The sequence below is a fragment of the Aquarana catesbeiana genome, linkage group LG12 (genome assembly GCF_042186555.1).
Source record: "Aquarana catesbeiana isolate 2022-GZ linkage group LG12, ASM4218655v1, whole genome shotgun sequence".
Classification (NCBI taxonomy): domain Eukaryota; kingdom Metazoa; phylum Chordata; class Amphibia; order Anura; family Ranidae; genus Aquarana; species Aquarana catesbeiana.
The window spans coordinates 170,147,059-170,169,755 of NC_133335.1; the positions used below are offsets into that span (position 1 = coordinate 170,147,059).

A 22,697-nucleotide genomic window follows, 5' to 3' on the forward strand; every position below is an offset into this window, starting at 1 on the left:
GCTGCTATAACAATGATATTCCTCTTTAAAGTAGCGACGTAAAACAACGGTGGGCAGTCCGTAAGTGGTTAACTTAACTATTACTAACTATTAAATTATAGGTATTGGAATTTCCTTTCAAATTTATATTACGAAAGTTACGTTCTGAACGAATGGAATGTAACAAATTAATAATAATAAATAATAATAATAATAATAATATCAAAAACATTTTATTATTATTATTTATTATTAATTTGTTCCGTTCCATTTGTTTAGATGCAGCATTCGTTATTTCGCATAATTCGTAACTTCGGATAAATTTGTATTTGTTACGTTCACTAACAGCCAAATTTGAAAGGAAATTCCAATACCTATAATTTAATAATTAGTTATTATTAGTTAGTTAGTTATTCTTTTGACTTTTCGGATTTTTTTTCTTATTTTCGGATTTTAGAATTTACAAATTTACGAATTGCGATCATAACGAATGACCCAAAAAACGAAAAAAAAAAAAAACGAATGAAACGAAAATGAACAATTTTTTTGGCAGTGCATATGTCCACCTTTTGGTGTGTTGTGGGTGTGGTATGTTAAGAAATTGGTTGGAGCAGGGCAGAAGAGGGGGAAGTAAATTTGCTTGGAGAAAGACTTTAACCTGCTAATTCAGAAGTCGCCACCTTTGCTAGCAGAGGAGAGAAGTTAAAGTCCCTTCTCCAGATTACTCAGATCTATTTTTTTTGCACACCTGTTTAAGGAAGAGTTTTCATAGCACACAGAACTTACATAAAACTCCACCAGCTGGCTGCAAATAGTAAATATGAAATATTTATATGCGATATTTACCTTATTGAGAAGGAATAGAACAATCAAGTTTTATTTTTTAGTGCAGTATATATTATGTGTAGTGGGTGCCGCTCAGCCCCCCCGCGGCCCTGCACCTCTTGCTGGCCATGCCAGCAGACGCTTGCTGACAGATTCAGAGGGAGAGCGAGCCTGTCAGCAGCTGCGGGGAAATTCTCCCCCCTCCCTGTTTTTCCAGCTACAGTGTACGAGCAATGTTCATACAGAGACACAGCCACCCGTTCTGCTCCCTCTCCTGCTTTCTTATTGGCAGGAGGAGGAGAGCCAATTATCTGGCAGGACTGCAGGACCAGGGAATTATGGGACATGTAGTCCCCATAGTAATCCCTGGGGAAAGACTTCACACCCTAGCATGCCAGGCGGTAGAGGGGAATAAGCAGAGAAAGGAACACCAAGGGGTTGCCTGGGAACTAGGCAGAGACCAGGAGGGGAGAGGAAGACCGGACGCAAGAGAAAAGGTGCTGTCATCCAGGGTCAGTGTGCTGTTTCCTGCTACAGATCTACAGCCCGTCGTGGACATCCCAACAGAGAGGGACCCGGGTGCATCTCCAGGCGCATCTACATTGATGTTCCGGTAGTGGGGTAGCCAGTCAGGCTACCACAAGAGCCTGCTTGCCAGGATATCTCCTTTGGGCCTTGGTCACAGGATTGGTCTGCGGGTACTTTCCCACCTTATGAATACAAACAAAAGACACTGCATGCAGACAATGTTTCTTTTCTTTGCCTGCACCCATAGAACCTGAGTCACACTTACACCCTGCTAAGCAGTCAGTGTCCACCTTGCCTACCCAGATACTGACAGCATACTGTATTTTCTCTCTGACAAACAGGATACCTAAGTGCATCAACCAAGAGCTAGCTAAAGACACAAGGCCTTCTTCCCTTCTAAACTACAAGCTATTTCCAGGGCCGGACTGGCCTACCGGTATACCGGGAAATTTCCTGGGGCCACTTTGATCTGTGGCTGCAGGGTGCAGCACACCCCACAGTGAGGCCACATTGATCAAGCTGCATTTGATGAACACGGTGAGGTTGCATTCATGGGCACTGTAAAGCTGCATTTGATGGGCACAGTGAGGCTGCATTGACGGGCACAGTGAGGCTACATTGGGGCCACTTTGATCTGTGGCTGCAGGCTGCAGCACTCCCCTCCTCCTCTTGTTTGTCATGGAGCTGGGTCTGTGTGTGTTGTCGGTGGTGCTGTAACAATGTTCCGCCCCCCTAGACCGACTCGTGTGATAGTAGATGGAACACTGATTGAATCAGTGTTCTGCCTATCACATGAGGGAGGCGGGACCTTGTTACAGCACCATCGACAACACACACAGACCCAGCTCCATGACGCACAGCTGGAGATGCTCACTGTGTGTGTGATCCAGGGCAGGCAATGGTGAGTCTGTACTCATGGACAGTGAGGCTGCATTTGATTGGCACAGTGAATCTGCATTGATGGGCAGTGAGGCTGCATTCATGGTCACAGTGGGGCTGCATTCATGGTCACAGTGGGGCTGCATTCATGGTCACAGTGAGGCTGCATTGATGGGCAGAGTGAGGCCGCATTGATGGGCAGAGTGAGGCCGCATTGATGGGCAGAGTGAAACCACATTGATGGGCACAGTGAGGCTGCAATCATGGGCGCAGTGAGGCTGCATTCATGGGCAAAGTGAGGCTGCATTTATGGGAACAGTGAAGCTGCATTTGATGGGCACAGTGAGGCTGCGATGATGGGCACAGTGAGGCTGCATTGATGGGCACAGTGAGGCTGCATTCATGGGCACCGTGAAGCTGTATTTGATGGGCACTAAGAGGCTGCTATGATGGACATAGTGAGGCTGCATTTATGGGCAGTGAGGCTGCATTCATGGGCACAGTGAGGCTGCATTCATGGGCACAGTGATGCTGCATTGATGGGCACGGGGAGGCTGCATTGATGGCCACAGTGAGGCTGCATTCATGGGCACAGTGAGGCTGCATTTTAATGACACAGTGAGGCTATGATGATGGGCACAGTGAGGCTGCATTGATGGGCACAGTGAGGCTGCATTGATGGCCACAGTGAGGCTGCATTCATGGACACAGTGAGGCTGCATTCATGGGCACAGTGAGGCTGCTATGATGGGCACAGTGAGGCTGCATTGATGGGCACAGTGAGGCTGCATTGATGGGAACCGTAAAGCTGCATTTGATGAACACAGTGAGGTTGCATTCGTGGGCACTGTAAAGCTGCATTTGATGGGCACAGTGAGGCTGCATTGACAGGCACAGTGAGGCTGCATTGATGGGCACAGTGAGGCTGCATGGATGGGCACGGAGAGGCTGCATTCATGAGCACCGTGAAGCTGCATTTCATGGGCACAATGAGGCTGCGGTGATGGGCACAGTGAGGCTGCATTCATGGGCACCGTAAAGCTGCATTTCATGGGCACAGTGAGGCTGCATTCATGGACACAGTGAGGCTGCTTTCATGGGCACCATAAAGCTGCATTTCATGGGCACAATGAGGCTGCATTGATGGGCACAGTGAGACTGCATTGATGGGCACAGTGAGGCTGCATTTATGGGCACAGTGAGGCTACATTTGATGGGCAGTGGTAGGCTGTATTTGATGGGCACTGGTGGGACTGCATTTCATGGGCACGGTGAGGCTGCATTAATCTCTTGTACCATATCTGCAGCCTCTAACCATCTCCTGTATCCTGTCTGCAACCGCTGACCATCTCTTGTATCATGTCTGCAACCTCTGACCATCTCTTGTATCATGTCTGCATTCTCTTACCATCTTTAGTATGATTTTTTCAGTCTCTAACCATCTACTGTACCATGCCTGCAGCCTCTGACTCCTCCTGTATCACGTCTGCAGCCTCTAACCATCTCCTGTATCACGTCTGCAGCTTCTAACCATCTCCTGTATCACGTCTGCAGCCTGTAACCATCTCCTGTATCATGTTCGCAGTCTCTGATCATCTTTTGTCTTATATCATGTCTGCAGTCTCTGCAGTCTGGAGAGGAGTCAAGAGTGGGAGTGCTGCTGGGATGGGGGTTATAGGAGAAGTCAGACGTGTGTGGACGGTGGAGAGGAGACTATAGGATAAAACCAGAGCCACCGAGCTGGAACTGACTGACTTAGCAGTGCACGGTGCACCTGAGAGGAGGTCAGTGGCAGCGGCGCAGGCCAGTCTGAGGGGGGGGGGTGTCACTGATGTAAGGGGGAGAGAATATAAAAATGTAAGGGGGCACTGATATAAAGGTTTCCCCCTTATATCTGTAACCCACCCCCTTACCTTAGTGTATTCTTTGTATTGAAGAATTGAAGGTGGTCTGTGGTCACCAGAGTCCCCCCCCCCCCCCCCCCCCCACGTTCCCAGAGTTCCTGGGGTTTCCCCTGATGATTGACCACTTTTACCACTTTTAACTGGAATTTGCTTTTATATTTATAAAGCCCTATGTGCTTACATATCTGTCTTCGCTATATATAACACACTCTTCAAATGTGCTTTGAAATGAATGATTTTCCCTTTCATGAACAAGAAAATAATGCCGTTATTATGTTGGGCTGGTATAATAATGCTATGGTATGACATTTTTTCCAGGGCTGGTTTTTATTCCGGCCCTGCCTACTTCCCCTCAGCTGCGTAAAGTCACTGGTGCCATACGGACCCATCCATACACCCAGGACTCAGGACATAGTAAGTGGGCGGGTTTTAAGACTTGGGAGTTAGAGTGTTACTTTGCAATATATATAAAGATATTGTGCTTTTACGGTTACCTGGGACTGTGGTGTCAGGGGATAGAAGGGAGTGGTCTGACACAAGCCTGGTTGTTCCACTGCCCTTCTCCTGCCTGGGCCCATAGAGCTCAATTTAAGTAAAGTGGTGATTAATCTGTTAAAGTGTTTGCCATTTAGAGTTGTTGCCTCTGCTTTCAGGGTTATTTGCCTTCAGGAGTCCCCTGGGGGCAGGCAGATAACATCGTTGAGCTCTATCGCTCTTAACCTTCAGTCATTATCACACAGTTGATTTTGGTGGCCTTGTGTAGTGTGTTGTGGCGGAGAGAGATAGACAGAGAAACAGTGTCATTTGATTTAAGTTAGAGTAAGCAGGCGAGTCAGTTAGCTGCACTTACAGTGTATTGTGTATATATATGCATCCTAGGTGTTGTGTGTATATATATATATGTATATATATATGTATATATATATATATATATATATATATATATATATATATATATATATATACACTGTATTCAGTTTAGCTAGATCCGTTTGTCATTACAGGGGTGATAACCCTTCCCTATGTTTTCCAAAAAGCCTAAAAATAGATTTTTTGGCTGGAGCTACACTTTAAAAACGTACCAGTTCAAAATTACAAACAGATTCTACTTAACAACAAACCTACAGTCCCTGTCTTGTTTGCACCGCCTGTATACTGCTGTTCAGAGTATATAGGGCCTGGGGGCCCCAAGCCTTTCCTTTTTTTAATTTGGGTGTGGGGTTCCCCTTAATATCCATACAAGACCCAAAGGGCCTGGTAATGGACTGGGGGGGGGGTTACCCATGCCGTTTGTCTCACTTATTTTCATCATATTGCCGGGACCCGACATTACATTAAAGCCGCAAGCAGTTTTAAATGACTTGTATTCCTTTAAAAATGTCATTTTGTGCAGGGACTGTTCTAAGCACGGGAAACACACGCCACTTTACAGGCATGAAGAGTAATGGATACTTGTGCGCACACCAAATAAAACGAATAAATAATTAAAAAAAGTAAAGATAAATATATCCACTAAAAATATAACAAATCAAACTCAGCAAAGTAGGAAAGAGTAGCTGCCACAAATAATAGTGTTCACACACCAAAAAACAAATGATTTAACCACTTAAGGACCGCCTCATGCCGATGTACGTCGGCAAGGCGGCACGGGCAGGCAAAATCACGTACATATATGTGATTTGCCTCCCGCGGGTGGGGGGTCCGATCGGACCCCCCTGGTGCCCGAGGCGGTCCTGTTTTGTTCCCCGGCGATCGGAGGTGAGGGGGAGGCCATCCGTTCGTGGCCCCCCCCTCGCGATCGCCGCCGGCCAATGGGAACATTCCTTTGCTGCTGTATGCTAAACAGCAGCAAAGGAAGTGATGTCATCTCTCCTCGGCTCGGTATTTTCTGTTCCGGCGCCGAGGAGAGAAGACTGAAATGTGAGTGTAAAACACAAACACACACAGTAGAACATGCCAGGCATACAAAACACCCCGATCCCCCCCCCCCGATCGCCCCCAATCACCCCCCCCCCCAGGCACAAACTGACACCAAGCAGTTTTTTTTTTTTTTTCTGATTACTGCATTGGTGTCAGTTTGTGACAGTTACAGTGTTAGGACAGTTAGGGTTAGCCCCCTTTAGGTCTAGGGTACCCCCCTAACCCCCCCTAATAAAGTTTTAACCCCTTGATCACCCCCTGTCACCAGTGTCGCTAAGCGATCATTTTTCTGATCGCTGTATTAGTGTCGCTGGTGACGCTAGTTAGGGAGGTAAATATTTAGGTTCGCCGTCAGCGTTTTATAGCGACAGGGACCCCCATATACTATCTAATAAATGTTTTAACCCCTTGATTGCCCCCTAGTTAACCCTTTCACCACTGATCACCGTATAACTGTTACGGGTGATGCTGGTTAGTTCGTTTATTTTTTATAGTGTCAGGGCACCCGCCGTTTATTACCGAATAAAGGTTTAGCCCCCTGATCGCCCAGCGGTGATATGCGTCGCCCCAGGCAGCGTCAGATTAGCGCCAGTACCGCTAACACCCACACACGCAGCATACTCCTCCCTTAGTGGTATAGTATCTGAACGGATCAATATCTGATCCGATCAGATCTATACTAGCGTCCCCAGCAGTTTAGGGTTCCCAAAAACGCAGTGTTAGTGGGATCAGCCCAGATACCTGCTAGCACCTGCGTTTTGCCCCTCCGCCCGGCCCAGCCCAGCCCACCCAAGTGCAGTATCGATCGATCACTGTCACTTACAAAACACTAAACGCATAACTGCAGCGTTCGCAGAGTCAGGCCTGATCCCTGCGATCGCTAACAGTTTTTTTGGTAGCTTTTTATTGAACTGGCAAGCACCAGTGGCCTAGTACACCCCGGTCGTAGTCAAACCCGCACTGCAGTAACACTTGGTGACGTGGCGAGTCCCATAAGTGCAGTTCAAGCTGGTGAGGTGGCAAGCACAAGTAGTGTCCCGCTGCCACCAAGAAGACAAACACAGGCCCGTCGTGCCCATAATGCCCTTCCTGCTGCATTTGCCAATCCTAATTGGGAACCCACCACTTCTGCAGCGCCCGTACTTCCCCCATTCACATCCCCAACCAAATGCAGTCGGCTGCATGAGAGGCATATTCTTTATGTCCTCCCGAGTACCCCTACCCAACGAACCCCCCCAAAAAAGATGTTGTGTCTGCAGCAAGTGCGGATATAGGCGTGACACTCGCTATTATTGTCCCTCCTGTCCTGATAATCCTGGTCTTTCCATTGGTGAATGTTTTGAATGCTACCATTCACTAGTTGAGTATTAGCGTAGGGTACAGCATTGCACAGACTAGGCACACTTTCACAGGGTCTCCCAAGATGCCATCGCATTTTGAGAGACCCGAACCTGGAACCGGTTACAGTTATAAAAGTTAGTTACAAAAAAAGTGTAAAAAAAAAAAAAAAAAAAATATATAAAATAAAAAAAAATAGTTGTCGTTTTATTGTTCTCTCTCTCTCTATTCTCTCTATTGTTCTGCTCTTTTTTACTGTATTCTATTCTGAAATGTTTTATTGTTATTATGTTTTATCAAGTTTGTTTTTCAGGTATGCAATTTTTTATACTTTACCGTTTACTGTGCTTTATTGTTAACCATTTTTTTGTCTTCAGGTACGCCATTCACGACTTATACCAGAATGATGCCTGCAGGTTTAGGTATCATCTTGGTATCATTCTTTTCAGCCAGCGGTCGGCTTTCATGTAAAAGCAATCCTAGCGGCTAATTAGCCTCTAGACTGCTTTTACAAGCCGTGGGAGGGAATGCCCCCCCCCCCCACCGTCTTCCGTGTTTTTCTCCTGCTCTCCTGTCTCAACAGGGAACCTGAGAATGCAGCCGGTGATTCAGCCAGCTGACCATAGAGCTGATCAGAGACCAGAGTGGCTCCAAACATCTCTATGGCCTAAGAAACTGGAAGCTACGAGCATTTTATTACTTAGATTTCGCCGGATGTAAATAGCGCCATTGGAAAATTGGGGAAGCATTTTATCACACCGATCTTGGTGTGGTCAGATGCTTTGAGGGCAGAGGAGAGATCTAGGGTCTAATAGACCCCAATTTTTTCAAAAAAGAATACCTGTCACTACCTATTGCTATCATAGGGGATATTTACATTCCCCAAGATAACAATAAAAATGATTAAAAAAAAAAAATGAAAGGAACAGTTTAAAAATAAGATAAAAAAGCAAAAAAATAATAAAGAAAAAAAAAAGCACCCCTGTCGCCCCCTGCTTTGAGCTAAGGCAAACGCAAGCGGCGGTCTGTCGTCAAACGTAAACAGCAATTGCACCATGCATGTGAGGTATCACCGCGAAGATCAGATCGAGGGCAGTAATTTTAGCAGTAGACCTCCTCTGTAAATCTAAAGTGGTAACCTGTAAAGGCTTTTAAAGGCTTTTAAAAATGTATTTATTTTGTTGCCACTGCACGTTTGTGCGCAATTGTAAAGCATGTCATGTTTGGTATCCATGTACTCGGCCTTAAGATCATCTTTTTTATTTCATCAAACATTTGGGCAATATAGTGTGTTTTAGTGCATTAAAATTTTAAAAAGTGTGTTTTTTCCCCAAAAAATGCGTTTGAAAAATCGCTGCGCAAATACTGTGTGAAAAAAAAAAAATGAAACACTCACCATTTTATTCTGTAGGGCAATTGCTTTAAAAAAATATATAATGTTTGGGGGTTCAAAGTAATTTTCTTGCAAAAAAAAAAAACTTTTTCATGTAAACAAAAAGTGTCAGAAAGGGCTTTGTCTTCAAGTGGTTAGAAGAGTGGGTGATGTGTGACATAAGCTTCTAAATGTTGTGCATAAAATGCCAGGACAGTTCAACCCCCCCCCAAATGACCCCATTTTGGAAAGTAGACACCCCAAGCTATTTGCTGAGAGGCATGTCGAGTCCATGGAATATTTTATATTGCGACACAAGTTGGGGGAAAGAGACAAATTTATTTATTTATTTTTTTTTTTTTGCACAAAGTTGTCACTAAATGATATATTGCTCAAACATGGCATGGGAATATGTGAAATTACACCCCAAAATACATTCTGCTGCTTCTCCTGAGTATGGGGATACCACATGTGTGAGACTTTTTGGGAGCCTAGCCGCGTACGGGACCCCAAAAACCAAGCACCGCCTTCAGGCTTTCTAAGGGCGTGAATTTTTGATTTCACTCTTCACTGCCTATCACAGTTTCGGAGGCCATGGAATGCCCAGGTGGCACAAACCCCCCCCCCAAATGACCCCATTTTGGAAAGTAGACACCCAAAGCTATTTGCTGAGAAGTATAGTGAGTATTTTGCAGACCTCACTTTTTGTCACAAAGTTTTGAAAATTGAAAAAAGAAAAAAAAAAATGTTTTTTCTTGTCTTTCTTCATTTTCAAAAACAAATGAGAGCTGCAAAATACTCACCATGCCTCTCAGCAAATAGCTTGGGGTGTCTACTTTCCAAAATGGGGTCATTTGGGGGGGTTTTGTGCCACCTGGGCATTCCATGGCCTCCGAAACTGTGATAGGCAGTGAAGAGTGAAATCAAAAATTCACGCCCTTAGAAATCCTGAAGGCGGTGATTGGTTTTCGGGGCCCCGTACGCAGCTGAGCTCCTAAAAAGTCCCACACATGTGGTATCCCCATACTCAGGAGAAGCAGCTAAATGTATTTTGGGGTGCAATTCCACATATGCCCATGGCCTGTGTGAACAATATATCATTTAGTGACAACTTTGTGCAAAAAAAAAAAAAAATGTGTCACTTTCCCGCAACTTGTGTCAAAATATAAAATATTACATGGACTCAATATGCCACTCAGCAAATAGCTTGGGGTGTCTACTTTCCAAAATGGGGTCATTTGGGGGGGGTTTTGTGCCACCTGGGCATTCCATGGCCTCCAAAACTGTGATAGGCAGTGAAGAGTGAAATCAAAAATTTACACCCTTAGAAATCCTGAAGGCGGTGATTGGTTTTCGGGGCCCTGTACGCGGCTAGGCTCCCAAAAAGTCCCACACATGTGGTATCCCCGTACTCAGGAGAAGCAGCTGAATGTATTTTGGGGTGCAATTCCACATAGGCCCATGGCCTGTGTGAGCAATATATCATTTAGTGACAACTTTTTGTAAATATTTTTTTTTTTTTGTCATTATTCAATCACTTGGGACAAAAAAATAAATATTCAATGGGTTCAACATGCCTCTCAGCAATTTCCTTGGGGTGTCTACTTTCCAAAATGGTTTTGTACTGCCCTGCCATTTTAGCACCCAAGAAATGACATAGGCAGTCATAAACTAAAAGCTGTGTAAATTCCAGAAAATGTACCCTAGTTTGTAGACGCTATAACTTTTGCGCAAACCAATAAATATACGCTTATTGACATTTTTTTTACCAAAGACATGTGGCCGAATACATTTTGGCCTAAATGTATGACTAAAATTGAGTATATTGGATTTTTTTTACAACAAAAAGTAGAAAATATCGTTTTTTTTCAAAATTTTCGGTCTTTTTCCGTTTATAGCGCAAAAAATAAAAACCACAGAGGTGATCAAATACCATCAAAAGAAAGCTCTATTTGTGGGAAGAAAAGGACGCAAATTTCGTTTGGGTACAGCATTGCATGACCGCGCAATTAGCAGTTAAAACGACGCAGTGCCAAACTGGAAAAAGACCTCTGGTCCTTAGGCAGCATAATGGTCCGGGGCTCAAGTGGTTAAAAGATAAATCTGCGGCGCTTTACTAAATAGGCAAAATACTGGGACGCCAAAGAATTTACAAAACTATCCTACCAGGAAGATACAAATAAAAATCCCAGGTATAAAGGCGGAGGGATATGTGACGCGTTAATGCTTACTAATAACTCAAAAGAAGATAATTAAATGTAACATGAAACTAGTAACCAAACCAGGAGATAAAGCTCCAGGTAAAGGTCAGGTTCATATCAATTAATTTTCCACCACTTTTGTGCAACCAAGGATCACGCCAAACCAATGTTGCATCAAAGAGTGAGGCTAATTGTGAACTAAGTAACTTGGATCCAGATAATTGATAGCCGTTTTTATATATAAAATCCCTAATAACATCAAACAATATAATAAGCCCGTGAGTGTGAAATTAATTAAATCTGTACACTTCAACAATAAAGTATTCTTCAAATTCCACCACTCTAAATAGATACATTTCCAAAATGTGTGCAGATAACATTCAGTGCAGCATCCAAAAATTATATAAAACAAAACGTCAGCGGGTTATTCGGCTGCTGTCTCCCCGATCGCGGCCAGGATTGGTGAGTTAGTGAGCTGGTTTGAAGGTTTTTACTGATATTGAAGTTTTTAAATGTAAGTGGTCAATTATGCAATATAAGTTGGTGATTTTACATACTTCACTATGGAGCCCTTCCCCTTACTTTTGAGCTAACCCCGTTTGGACAACTTGGAGATCGGGAGGTTGCTTCATCATCCGCCATAAAGCTGGTATCGCTCTGTCGTGAGCTGACTTCGTTTTAAACCACCTGGAAGCACAGAGATCGTGAGGCTGCTATAAGGCTGTTATCGTTCAGCCGGGAGGTGAGAGGCTGGGGGAACCATTATCTCTATACACCTTTTGGTTTATCACTGGGGATTTGTGGAAGATTTTTGCAATTTGTCATGAAGGAGATATGAATGGGATTCTTTCAACGTTATATTTGAATATATATTGGACTTTTGTTGTTTGCTTTTTTCAAAATATTTTTTAGTTCACTTTGGGAGTCACAGTATTCGTTTATTACACTCTGTGTATTAATTTGTGTTGGACACTGTTCTCCTACACTTGTTGGTGCACTACACTTTACTCTTAACCGGTTCCCGACCGGCGCACACCGATGTATGTCGGAAGAGTGGCACGGCTGGGCAAATGGGCGTACCTGTACGTCCATTTGAATTTCCCGCCGTGCCATTGCGTGCGTGCCGGCCGGGGGCTCCGTGAGTTGGGTCGCGGGTCCCGCGGACTCGATCGCCGCGGGGATACCCGCGATCGCCTCACGGAGCGGATGAATGGGGAGATGCTGTTGTAAGCAGCATCTCCCCGTTGTGCCTAGTGACAAGTGTCACTCGATCTCTGCTCCCTGTCATCGGAGCAGAGATCAGTGACGTCACCCACACAGCCCATCCTCCTACAGTTAGTAATCACTCCCTAGGACACACTTAACCCCTCCCCGCCCCCTAGTGGTTAACCCCTTCACTGCCAGTGTCATTTACACAGTAATCCGTGCATTTTTAATCACACTGATCGCTGTATAAATGACAATGGTCCCAAAAATGTGTCAAAAATGTCCGACATGTCCGCCATAACGTCGCAGTCACAATAAAAATCGCTGATCGCCGCCATTACTAGTAAAAAAAAAAAAATTACTAATAAAAATGCCATAAAACTATCCCCTATTTAGTAAACACTATAACGTTTGCGCAAACCAATTAATAAACGCTTATTGTGATTTTTTTTACCAAAAATATGTAGAAGAATACGATCGGCCTAAACTGAAGAAAAAAAATGTTTTTTTTATATATTTTTGGGGGATATTTATTATAGCAAAATGTAAAAAATAATGCGTTTTTTTCAAAATTGTCGCTCTTATTTTGTTTATAGCGCAAAAAATCAAAATCGCAGAGGCGATCAAATACCACCAAAAGAAAGCTCTATTTGTGGGAAAAAAAGGACGTCAATTTTGTTTGGGAGCCACGTCGCACGACCACGCAATTGTCAGTTAAAGCGATGCAGTGCCGAATCGAAAAAAACGCTCTGGTCAGGAAGGGGGTAAATCCTTCCGGGGCTGAAGTGGTTAAACACTCAATTAGGAATTTTTTGGATGTTACACTGATTGCTTTATAGTAGTTCATTATTTATTTACTATGTACTTCTAGATTTGAAACATTTGTTGCATTTTGGATGTTTCAATATTTCACTTGACACATTTTTTGTTTTGTTTTATATAATTTTTGGATGCTGCACTGAATGTTATCTGCACACATTTTGGAAATGTATCTATTTAGAGTGGTGGAATTTGAAGAATACTTTATTGTTGAAGTGTACAGATTTAACTAATTTCACACTCAGGGGCTTATTATATTGTTTGATGTTATTAGGGATTTTATATATAAAAACGGCTATCAATTATCTGGATCCAAGTTACTTAGTTCACAATTAGCCTCACTCTTTGATGCAACATTGGTTTGGCGTGATCCTTGGTTGCACAAAAGTGGTGGAAAATTAATTGATATGACCCTGACCTTTACCTGGAGCTTTATCTCCTGGTTTGGTTACTAGTTTCATGTTACATTTAATTATCTTCTTTTGAGTTATTAGTAAGCATTAACGCATCACATATCCCTCCGCCTTTATACCTGGGATTTTTAATTGTATCTTCCTGGTAGGATAGTTTTGTACATTCTTTGGCGTCCCAGTATTTTGCCTATTTAGTAAAGCGCCGCAGATTTATCTTTTAAATCACTTTACAGGCATACTATAGACACCCCCCAAGTAGGATATTTAAAGAAATATTTCACTTTTTTTTTTTCACTTTAAGCATCATTACAATCACTGCTCCCGAAAAAACGTCAATTTAAAAATTTTTTTTTTGCATTGATACATGTCCCCTGGGGCAGAACCCGTGTCCCCAAACCCTTTTTATGACAATAACTTGCATATTAGCCTTTAAACTTAGCACTTTTGATTTTGAACGTTTCAGTCCCATAGACTTTAATGGGGTTCTAAAGTTCACGCAAGCTTTCGGTCCATTCGCAGGTTCTGGGGGGGTGTTCGGCTCATCCCTAATTTGTACATTTACTGATGGTGATCAGGAGAGAAGTGGACAGTGTCATTAGGGCAGAAATTGGTGTCAGTAGGGCAGTGGATGGTGTCAGTAGTTTTTATTTTTATTATTTTATGTTTTACAATTTTATTTATTTTTTATTATTATTTTTTTAATTTTATTTTTTTAAGAGCTCTGTTAGGGGGCTTTGGTGAAATATCAGGAGTCTAAACAGGGGGAATCTGCACCACACAGGGTGATAAGGGTGTGCCCAGGCATACCTGCCACACCCTGTGGGCACACCTATGGGCAGAGTACAGAACCAAATATGCCCAAGAAGCTCCATAGCGGGTAGTGCTACATATATATGAAAATTAAAGTATTAAAATGTATTCGTATATAAAAAATGAATTACCTTACATAGTTACTATGTTAATATGGTTGAAAAAAGACAAAAGTCCTTCCAGTTCAACCAATAAATACCTGTGTAGTTTAATTCCATCCAGCCATACGGAGGAATAAAGTGTCCGAGTCTGACCCATTCACGATTATTGATGTGATGATTATCCATAAATATGGTGATTTTGGGAAGAAATTTCTCTTTTAGCCAAGATGAATTTTGAGCCTTGATTTTTACAGATATAGGGCAACTCTGAAGATAAAGGAAATAAGAATATAAACACATAAATATATAGTCCTCTCAATGATTTCTTGACATATATTGTACAAATAAAAGTGATCAGCTTGATGTAAATAATTGTAGTAATAGATGTTGTTTTTTTAAAACCTTGTATTATGTACAGTATCTCACACAAGTGTGTACACCCCTTACATTTATGTAAATATTTTATTATATCTTTTCAATGTATAAGTATGAGTGCTGCCAGCATTGCTGCAAAGGTTGAAGGGGTGGGGGGTCAGCATGTCAGTGCTCAGACCATACGCCACACACTGCATCAAATTGGTCTGCATGGCTGTTGTCCCAGAAGGAAGCCTCTTCCAAAGATGATGCACAAGAACGCCCGCAAACAGTTTTCTGAAGACAAGCAGACGAAGGACATGGATTACGTGTCCTGTGGTCTGATGAGACCAAAATAAACTTATTTGGTTCAGATGGTGTCAAGCGTGTGTGGTGGCAACCAGGAGAGGAATACAAAAACAAGAGTGACCTGGGGCTCCATGAGTGCTGCCAGCACTGGGGAGCTACAGTTCATTGAAGAAACCATGAATGTCAACATGTACTATGACATACTGAAGCAGAGCATGGTCCCTTCCCTTCAGAGACTGGGCCGCAGGGCAGTATTCCAACATGATAACAACTCCAAACACACCTCCAAGACAACCACTGTCTTGCTAAAGAAGCTGAGGGTAAAGGTGACGCACTGGCTAAGCATATCTCCAGACCTAAACCCTATTGAGCATCTGTGGGGCATCCTCAAACGGAAGGTGGAGGAGCGCAAGGTCTCTAAAATCCACCAGCTCCGTGATGTCGTCATGGAAGAGTGGAAGAGGACAGTGGCAACCGGTGAAGCTCTGGTGAACTCCATGCCCAAGAGGTTTAGGGCAGTGCTGGAAAATAATGGTGGCCACACAAAATATTGACACTTTGGGCCCAATTTGGACATTTTCACTTAGGGGTGTACTCACTTTTGTTTCCAGCGGTTTAGATATTATTGGCTGTCTGTTGAGTTATTTTGAGGGGACAGAAAATTTACACTGTTATACAAGCTGTACACTCACTACTGGAAAGCCATAATCACATGTTATTTGTGCAGGTGATGCTCTGTGTTTACATTACATATTAGAAGGCTGGGATGTTACTGAGTCACTGGTGTGAGAGGGAGCATGTTGGCCTGTGCTTCTGCAGGAATGACTTTAATGATTTCATAGCTTCTACTGTAAACTGCTGATGAATTGCTCAACAGTGCCTACAGCTACAGAAGTCAGTAAAGGATTGTTTTAAAGCTAATGTACTGCTTATTAGGAATCTGAATAAATACTTGAATGCCCATGTTCATTCCTGTTATTCACTCACACCTTCATGTTCACTCCTTTTCTTTTCTCCTCACTTTTCCTTACACGCTTTCTCCTCCTTCCCCCTCTTTTTCTTCCCTTCCCCCCCCTTTTCCCTCCCCCCCTTTCTCCCTTTTTTTTTCCCACCATGTTTTTTCCCCCTCCCCTCTTCTCCGTCCCTCCCCCCCCTCTTCTTCTTCTTCTTATCTCCAGCAATTGCCTTCCTGCATACCCATGGACCTATAATCTAACAACTCTATACAACTCCATAATAGGGGAACTTCCTAACTATGTGGAAGAACCAACTGACCCCTCGTTTCTTACTTTCTTTCTAGTACTAACGTGAACCTATCTGGGTGCAGTTCGGGTCGCCTGTTGTCCCTTTCTCTCCTTCCCCCTCCTGTATGGGGGGCATGTAGGCGTGATCCCTCGCAAGACATATTTGGTCCACCGCTCGTTCCCTGGGGAGTTGGCCCAACACGGGGGAGACAAGGGAACATAGGAGGAATCGCATCACCTTAAACACTCTAAAACGCCAGAAATCCTGTGATAGGTAACTATACAACCTAGGCAGATATGTTACATGGTATACATATATAGGTTTGTTATTGTTGAATCTAATGTTATGTTTGATATATGTTGACCTTTTCACAGTGGACAACCATCCTCTGAAGAAGACCCAGCAAGGGTCGAAAAGCGTCAGGATTTATACATACAACTCTCGTTGTCCTACATATACTGCATTGCATATTGCCTTATTTATAGGCATTGTCTGTTGTTATCAATTTTAAGGATTCAACATTTGAGAAAACTGTGGTTGCTCTATAATACATTGTATTTTGCATTGGTTCTAATTATAGGCATAGTCCGCTGCAATTGTATGCTATATCCAATTCATGTCCTGACTCAAACAGTCAGAATTCATTTAGCGATTTTTTAATATGTTATTTATACTTTTTGTATCAATAAAATCAATTTTTTCAATTGTCTATACTGCATCTCATTGGCTGCTTTAAAGCCCCGACAGGGGGTTCTCGTAGTTTTTTACTTGAATGCCCATAGTATTAACACAGATTTACTTTGGTAACCACTACAAAAATAAATAAAATGTGTGTTCATTTGAAAACACACTATTCTTTTAATTCAACTGGAACGTTCAGCGTCATCATAGTTTTCTACCATAGCCAAATAACATTTTACCCCCCAAAATAGCTCAAATTGAATCTGTACACTCCCAATATTGTTTACAGAAATGCAGATGTCTAGAGTATGGTGGGAATCTTGATTTTAGAATAGCAGGTATTTTGAGATTTGCATGGAAGCATAACAAAAATTATAAAATCTTGCGGAAATAACAGATGCTGTACACACTACCAGTTTTTTTTCGTTCAACCCAGCTGACTGAACCAAAAAAAAAACTAAAGGGTTCGGGAGGAGGACAATCCTATGTTAGTACAGCGATCTCCCCGCTGAGCTATTGTGTTCTGACAGTGGGACGCCCCACCGCCAGAACACACACACTGGTCAGTGTTCCCAGCCATTGAAAGCGCTGATCGGATGCCTATCAGAAGACCTTTTTCAGTCCTGACCTTTCAACAGAAGCCAGACGTTTGACCGGGTTCTGTTGGACCGGCTGCTACACACGGGTCGAATGTTGGTTAATTTTTATTGCCCCCGCCAATACCGCCCAATATTCAGCCCATGTGTACAGGGATTTAAGCTGTCACCTTTTGGTGCATATTAATAAATGGGGGTAGGGGAATTTCAACATGGTTAAGCCAGTGTTAAGCTGGCCATAACTTGTGACTTTTTGCAGAATCATACCTACCTAGGTGGATGCAACATTGGTCCGATGTTGCATCTGTCCTCCGTCGGTTCTAATGCCACACGATCGGATTTTCCGACGAAAAATGTGTGATAGGACCTTGTTGTCGGAAATTCCGACCGTGTGTAGGCTCCATCACACATTTTCCATCGGATTTTCCGACACACAAAGTTTGAGAGCTTGCTATAAAATTTTCAGACAACAAAATCCGTTGTCGGAAATTCCAATCACGTGTACACAAATCCGACGGACAAAGTGCCACGCATGCTCAGAATAAATAAAAAGATGAAAGCTATTGGCCACTGCCCGTTTATAGTCCCGACGTACATGTTTTACGTCACCGCGTTTAGAACGATCGGACTTTCCGACAACTTTGTGTGACCGTGTGTATGCAAGACAAGTTTGAGCCAACATCCGTCGGAAAAAATCCTAGGATTTTGTTGTCGGAATGTCCGAACAAAGTCCGACCCTGTGTACAGGGCATAAGACTGAGAACCAAGCGATCAAACACTGCTGGTCACTCGGTTCTCAGGCCTCCCTGAGCAGAGAGCTGGTCACTGTCTGCTCTCCCCCCCTCCCCTCGCTCACTGGAGCGCTGTTCTATGGAGGTGGTGGGAGCATCCAGCTTAGGCTCTCAGCAGCTTGCTGAGAGGTTGAGCAGGTGCTGGTCCAGGCATGTGGGCAGATCCCAACTTCAGTGTTGCGATCTTGCCAGAGCCTGGACAGGCTCTGTGACGTCAGCCAACACATCTGTCTGCTAAAAACTGGTCACAGGAGTGCAGAACAAACTGCACTCCTGTGATCCACAGGAGAAGTACAGCCAAACAAGCTTTGGCCGTACTTCTTGTTTAAGATGACCATACACCAGTAGAATTTAGTTCCAACATTTGTGCAGAAATTCAGAGAAATTAAAAAAATTGATGCCATCGGTGAGTTGACTCATTTTGTTTGAAAGACCTTAAAATTTCATCCAGACCTGCAGATTGAATGGAATCTCAGATGCATTAGACAGGTGTCTTTTGTGCCCAGAGCATGCACCTTACAATATTTACATTTTTTCTGAATGAACACCACATCCACAGTTAAAAATTTGTTGGCCAAGAAAATATGTACATCTTCTTTTAATTTTGGACAATCCACAACTTGTGGATTGTCCACTTGCCACGTCACCTGCCACAAGTTGTGGATTGTCCACTTGCCACATCACCTGCCACAAGTTGCGGATTGTCCACTTGCCACGTCACCTGTCACAAGTTGTGGACTGTCCACTTGCCATGTCACTTGCCACATCACCTGCCACAAGTTGCGGATTGTCATTTGCCACATCACCTGCCCCAAGTTGCGGATTGTCATTTGTCACGTCACCTACCACAAGTTGTGGATTGTCCACTTGCCACTTCACCTGCCACAAGTTGCTTGTTCAAATCTAACAACATATGGGTCAAATAACAATTACACTTCTGATAACAGCAATGCTAGTGGTGTATTGGATTGGATCAAGGGCTCATTAGGGTATATAAATGGTCTATGAATCATTGCAAGCAATTACAAGTTTAAAAAAAAAAAATGTCAATGGTTTTTCATCATTTGCCATCATTTTTTAGATTTTTAATGTAAAAAAAGTAGAGCACCTTTAAAAACGCTTATAAATGAAAACGGGGCTAAACACCAGTACCACGTTTAGCCGCGTTTGGTTTCTGAAACGTAGGAAATCTTCTGCGTCTGAACCCATTTTTTTGCTTCCAAAGAAACGCTGTTAAACGCAGCTGCAAAAAAAAGGCAGTAAACGAGACTGTGTACACATAGGATAGTCACATAGGATAACATTGAATGAGTTCAGGGGCAGTTGAAAAAAGTGTCTGACTGCCTCTGAACGTGTCTTTAGCAGCGTCCCGTGTACATGGGGCCTTAGTGGTCATGTGCACTGCTCATTCCAAACAAACAAAAGTAAGGGGGTGAAGGGCTCCAGGGTGCTTGTCCAATGCAGAAGTAAATGGATTATCAGGTTCCTTGAGATTAGTAAAACTTTGTTTGGGACCTGTAGCCCAGAGTCTTCATAGAGACTTGGGAGGTAGGGAGTCTCCAATTATAGATCCAGGTTTTGCAAACAACCAGCACACTGATTGTGTAGTTGTGTTACAATGTAATACTGACATATAATCACACACATAGGTTGGACTTTTGTCTTTTTTCAACCTCGCCTACTATGTAACTATGTGTACAGGGCTTTTATTAGAGATGCAACTATGGTCCAGGGCTTCACCCTGGTGCACAGAGGAGGTCTCTGCCAGGAGTCAGGAAGGCATCTCAGTGAAGCTGGCCCCCCTACAATCAGCACAAATAAAAACTCAAGTGTGTTTCTTTAGTGCTACGTTTGTGCTGTTTTGTGCCGTATAAATTTACATTTGTGCTGCTTTTATTTTGAAGATATTAGCAATTGTTTTTTCCAGACTATGACATCACCTAGCCCCCCTACAACAGCCAAATGGCACAAAACTGGTCTTGTTGGTTAGTTGTACGTTTGTGCTGTTTTGTGCTGTTTAAAATTTCGTTCTACCTTTTATCGTTTTTGAATTATTAATGATTTATTAAAGGTCACCAAAGGTCACTCAGCCCCCCAACAACACCCAAATGACACAAAAATAGTCGTTGGTTAGTGCTATGTTTGTGCTGTTTTCTGCTGCTAAAATTTCTGTTCTATCTTTTATCATTTTTGCGTTATTAATGATTTATTGAAGGTCACCAAAGGTCACTCAGCCCCCCTACAACACCCAAATGACACAAAACTGGTCTCGTTGGTTAGTGCTACGTTTGTGCTCGTTTGTGCTGCTAAAACTTTTATTTGTGCTGTTATGGTTTTTAAGTTATAACAGTTTTTTTTTTTTCAAACCCTACTCACTTTGCCCCCTCTACAATCAGCACAAATAAAAACTCAAGTGTGTTTCTTTAGTGCTACATTTGTGCTGTTTTGTGCTGCTAAAATTTCCGTTCTATCTTTTATTTTTTTTGCATTATTAATGATTTATTAAAGGTCACCAAAGGTCACTCAGCCCCCCCACAATGCTCAATCACACGAAACTGGTCTTGTTGGTTAGTTCTATGTTTGTGCTGTTTTGTGCTGCTAAAATTTCCATTCTATCTTTTATCGTTTTTGCGTTATTAATGATTTACTAAAGGTCACCAAAGGTCACTCAGCCCCCCTACAACACCCAAATGACACGAAACTGGTCTCGTTGGTTAGTGCTACGTTTGTGCTAGTTTGTGCTGCTAAAATTTTTATTTGTGCTGTTATGGTTTTTAAGTTATAACTGTTTTTTTTTCAAGCCCCACTCACTTTGCCCCCCCTACAATCAGCACAAATGAAAACGCAAGTGTGTTTCTTTAGTGCTACGTTTGTGCTGTTTAAATTTTCATTCTTTTATCATTTTTGCGTTATTAATAATATATTAAAGGTCACCAAAGGTCACTGAGCCACCCTACAACAACCAAAAGACACAAAAATAGGCTGGTTGGTTAGTGCCTCATGTGTGCTGTTTTGTGCTGCTAACATTTTTATTTGTGCTGTTATGTTTTTTTAGTTATAACAGCTTGTTTATATTTGATAACACCCCACCCACTTTGCACCCCATGTTATTAAATCTTAAAAACAAACATACTATTTGTTAGTGCTAGCTTTGTGCTTTTTTGTGTCATTTTGTGCTGTTTTTATTTTTAAGATAATAGCAATTTGTTTTTTTCCAGACAATGACATCACCCCGCCCTCCTGCCACATACCTGGTTAGTGAGCTCCTGGTTAGACAGCAGCCATGGGAGCACAGAGAGGTATGAGTGCCTGTGATCAGTCCAGTAGACTGCATGGTGGCAGTCAGCAGGTGGATGTGGCAGCAGAACCTGCTGGTGGCAGATGAGCTGGCACTAGCTGTGTGAAGTTGGCACCCCATATTTGTAAAACCTGAATAAAAATATACTATTTGTTTGTGCCGCGTTTGTGCTGATTTGTGCCGCAAAAATTAGCGTTTTTTGCCGGTTCAGCTTCTGAGATATTAGCTATTCAATTTAATGTAAGCCCCGCCCACTTTACACCCCATGTTGCTGGATTTTAAAAACAAACATTCGTTTGTGCCGTAATTGTGCTGGTTTGTGCTGCAAAAATAAATGTTTGTGCCGCTTTGGTTTCGGAGATATTGTGCGTTATAGCTGCTGAAACCCCATCCACTTTGCACCCCATGTTGCTGAATTTTAGAAATAAACATGCCATTTGTGCCGCGTTTGTGCCGCAAAAATACATTTTTGTGCCGCTTTGGTTTCAGGGATATTGTGCGTTATAGTTGCTTAAACCCCACCCACTTTGCAATCCATGTTGTTGCATTTTAAAAACAAACACGCCATTCGTTTATGCTGCGTTTGTGCTGGTTTGTGCCGCAAAAATAAACTTTTGTGCCGCTTTGGTTTCGGAGATATTGTGCATTATATGCTGCCAAACCACCCTGACTTTACACCTTATTAAATCTTACATACAGAACTTAGAGAACCTATACTCAGCTTGGGTTTTCTTAATGTAATGCCCCTCTCACTGTAACGGGCACTGCACTTCATACTGTACCCTGGAAAAGGCATGACCATTGTAGAACAGATGTTCCATCCTTAGCCAATAACTGCCAGACCAACCCCATACTCCATCCCACCCTTACCATTAAATCCCATTAATGGAGACCACACCATAAATGGAGTAAAAAATTGGCTGTATCAGCCTCTTTATTAACAAATAAACCTAAATGAACATAAACCGTAAAAAACATTTATTAAACCAAAACCCATCAGTCACTAATCACGTTGGTCTTTGCAGGAACCCCAAACTATCGTATGTTCAAGAATGCACTGCGGTACCTTTTACTAAACTAGGCCTCCAGCCGACATACTGGCTCGGAGATAACCCACTAAGCGCAGTG

General features: G+C 42.8%; 1 protein-coding gene across 1 annotated transcript in view; it reads right to left on the reverse strand.

Moving 5' to 3' along the window:
• ST6GALNAC1 (ST6 N-acetylgalactosaminide alpha-2,6-sialyltransferase 1) overlaps positions 1-22,697 on the reverse strand; it is a 316,367-nt gene that overhangs the window by 163,816 nt on the left and 129,854 nt on the right. The window contains exon 3 of the mRNA XM_073606205.1: positions 14,394-14,562. Within this exon, the coding sequence (XP_073462306.1) occupies positions 14,394-14,562 (169 nt within the window). The remainder of the gene's footprint in view (positions 1-14,393; positions 14,563-22,697) is intronic.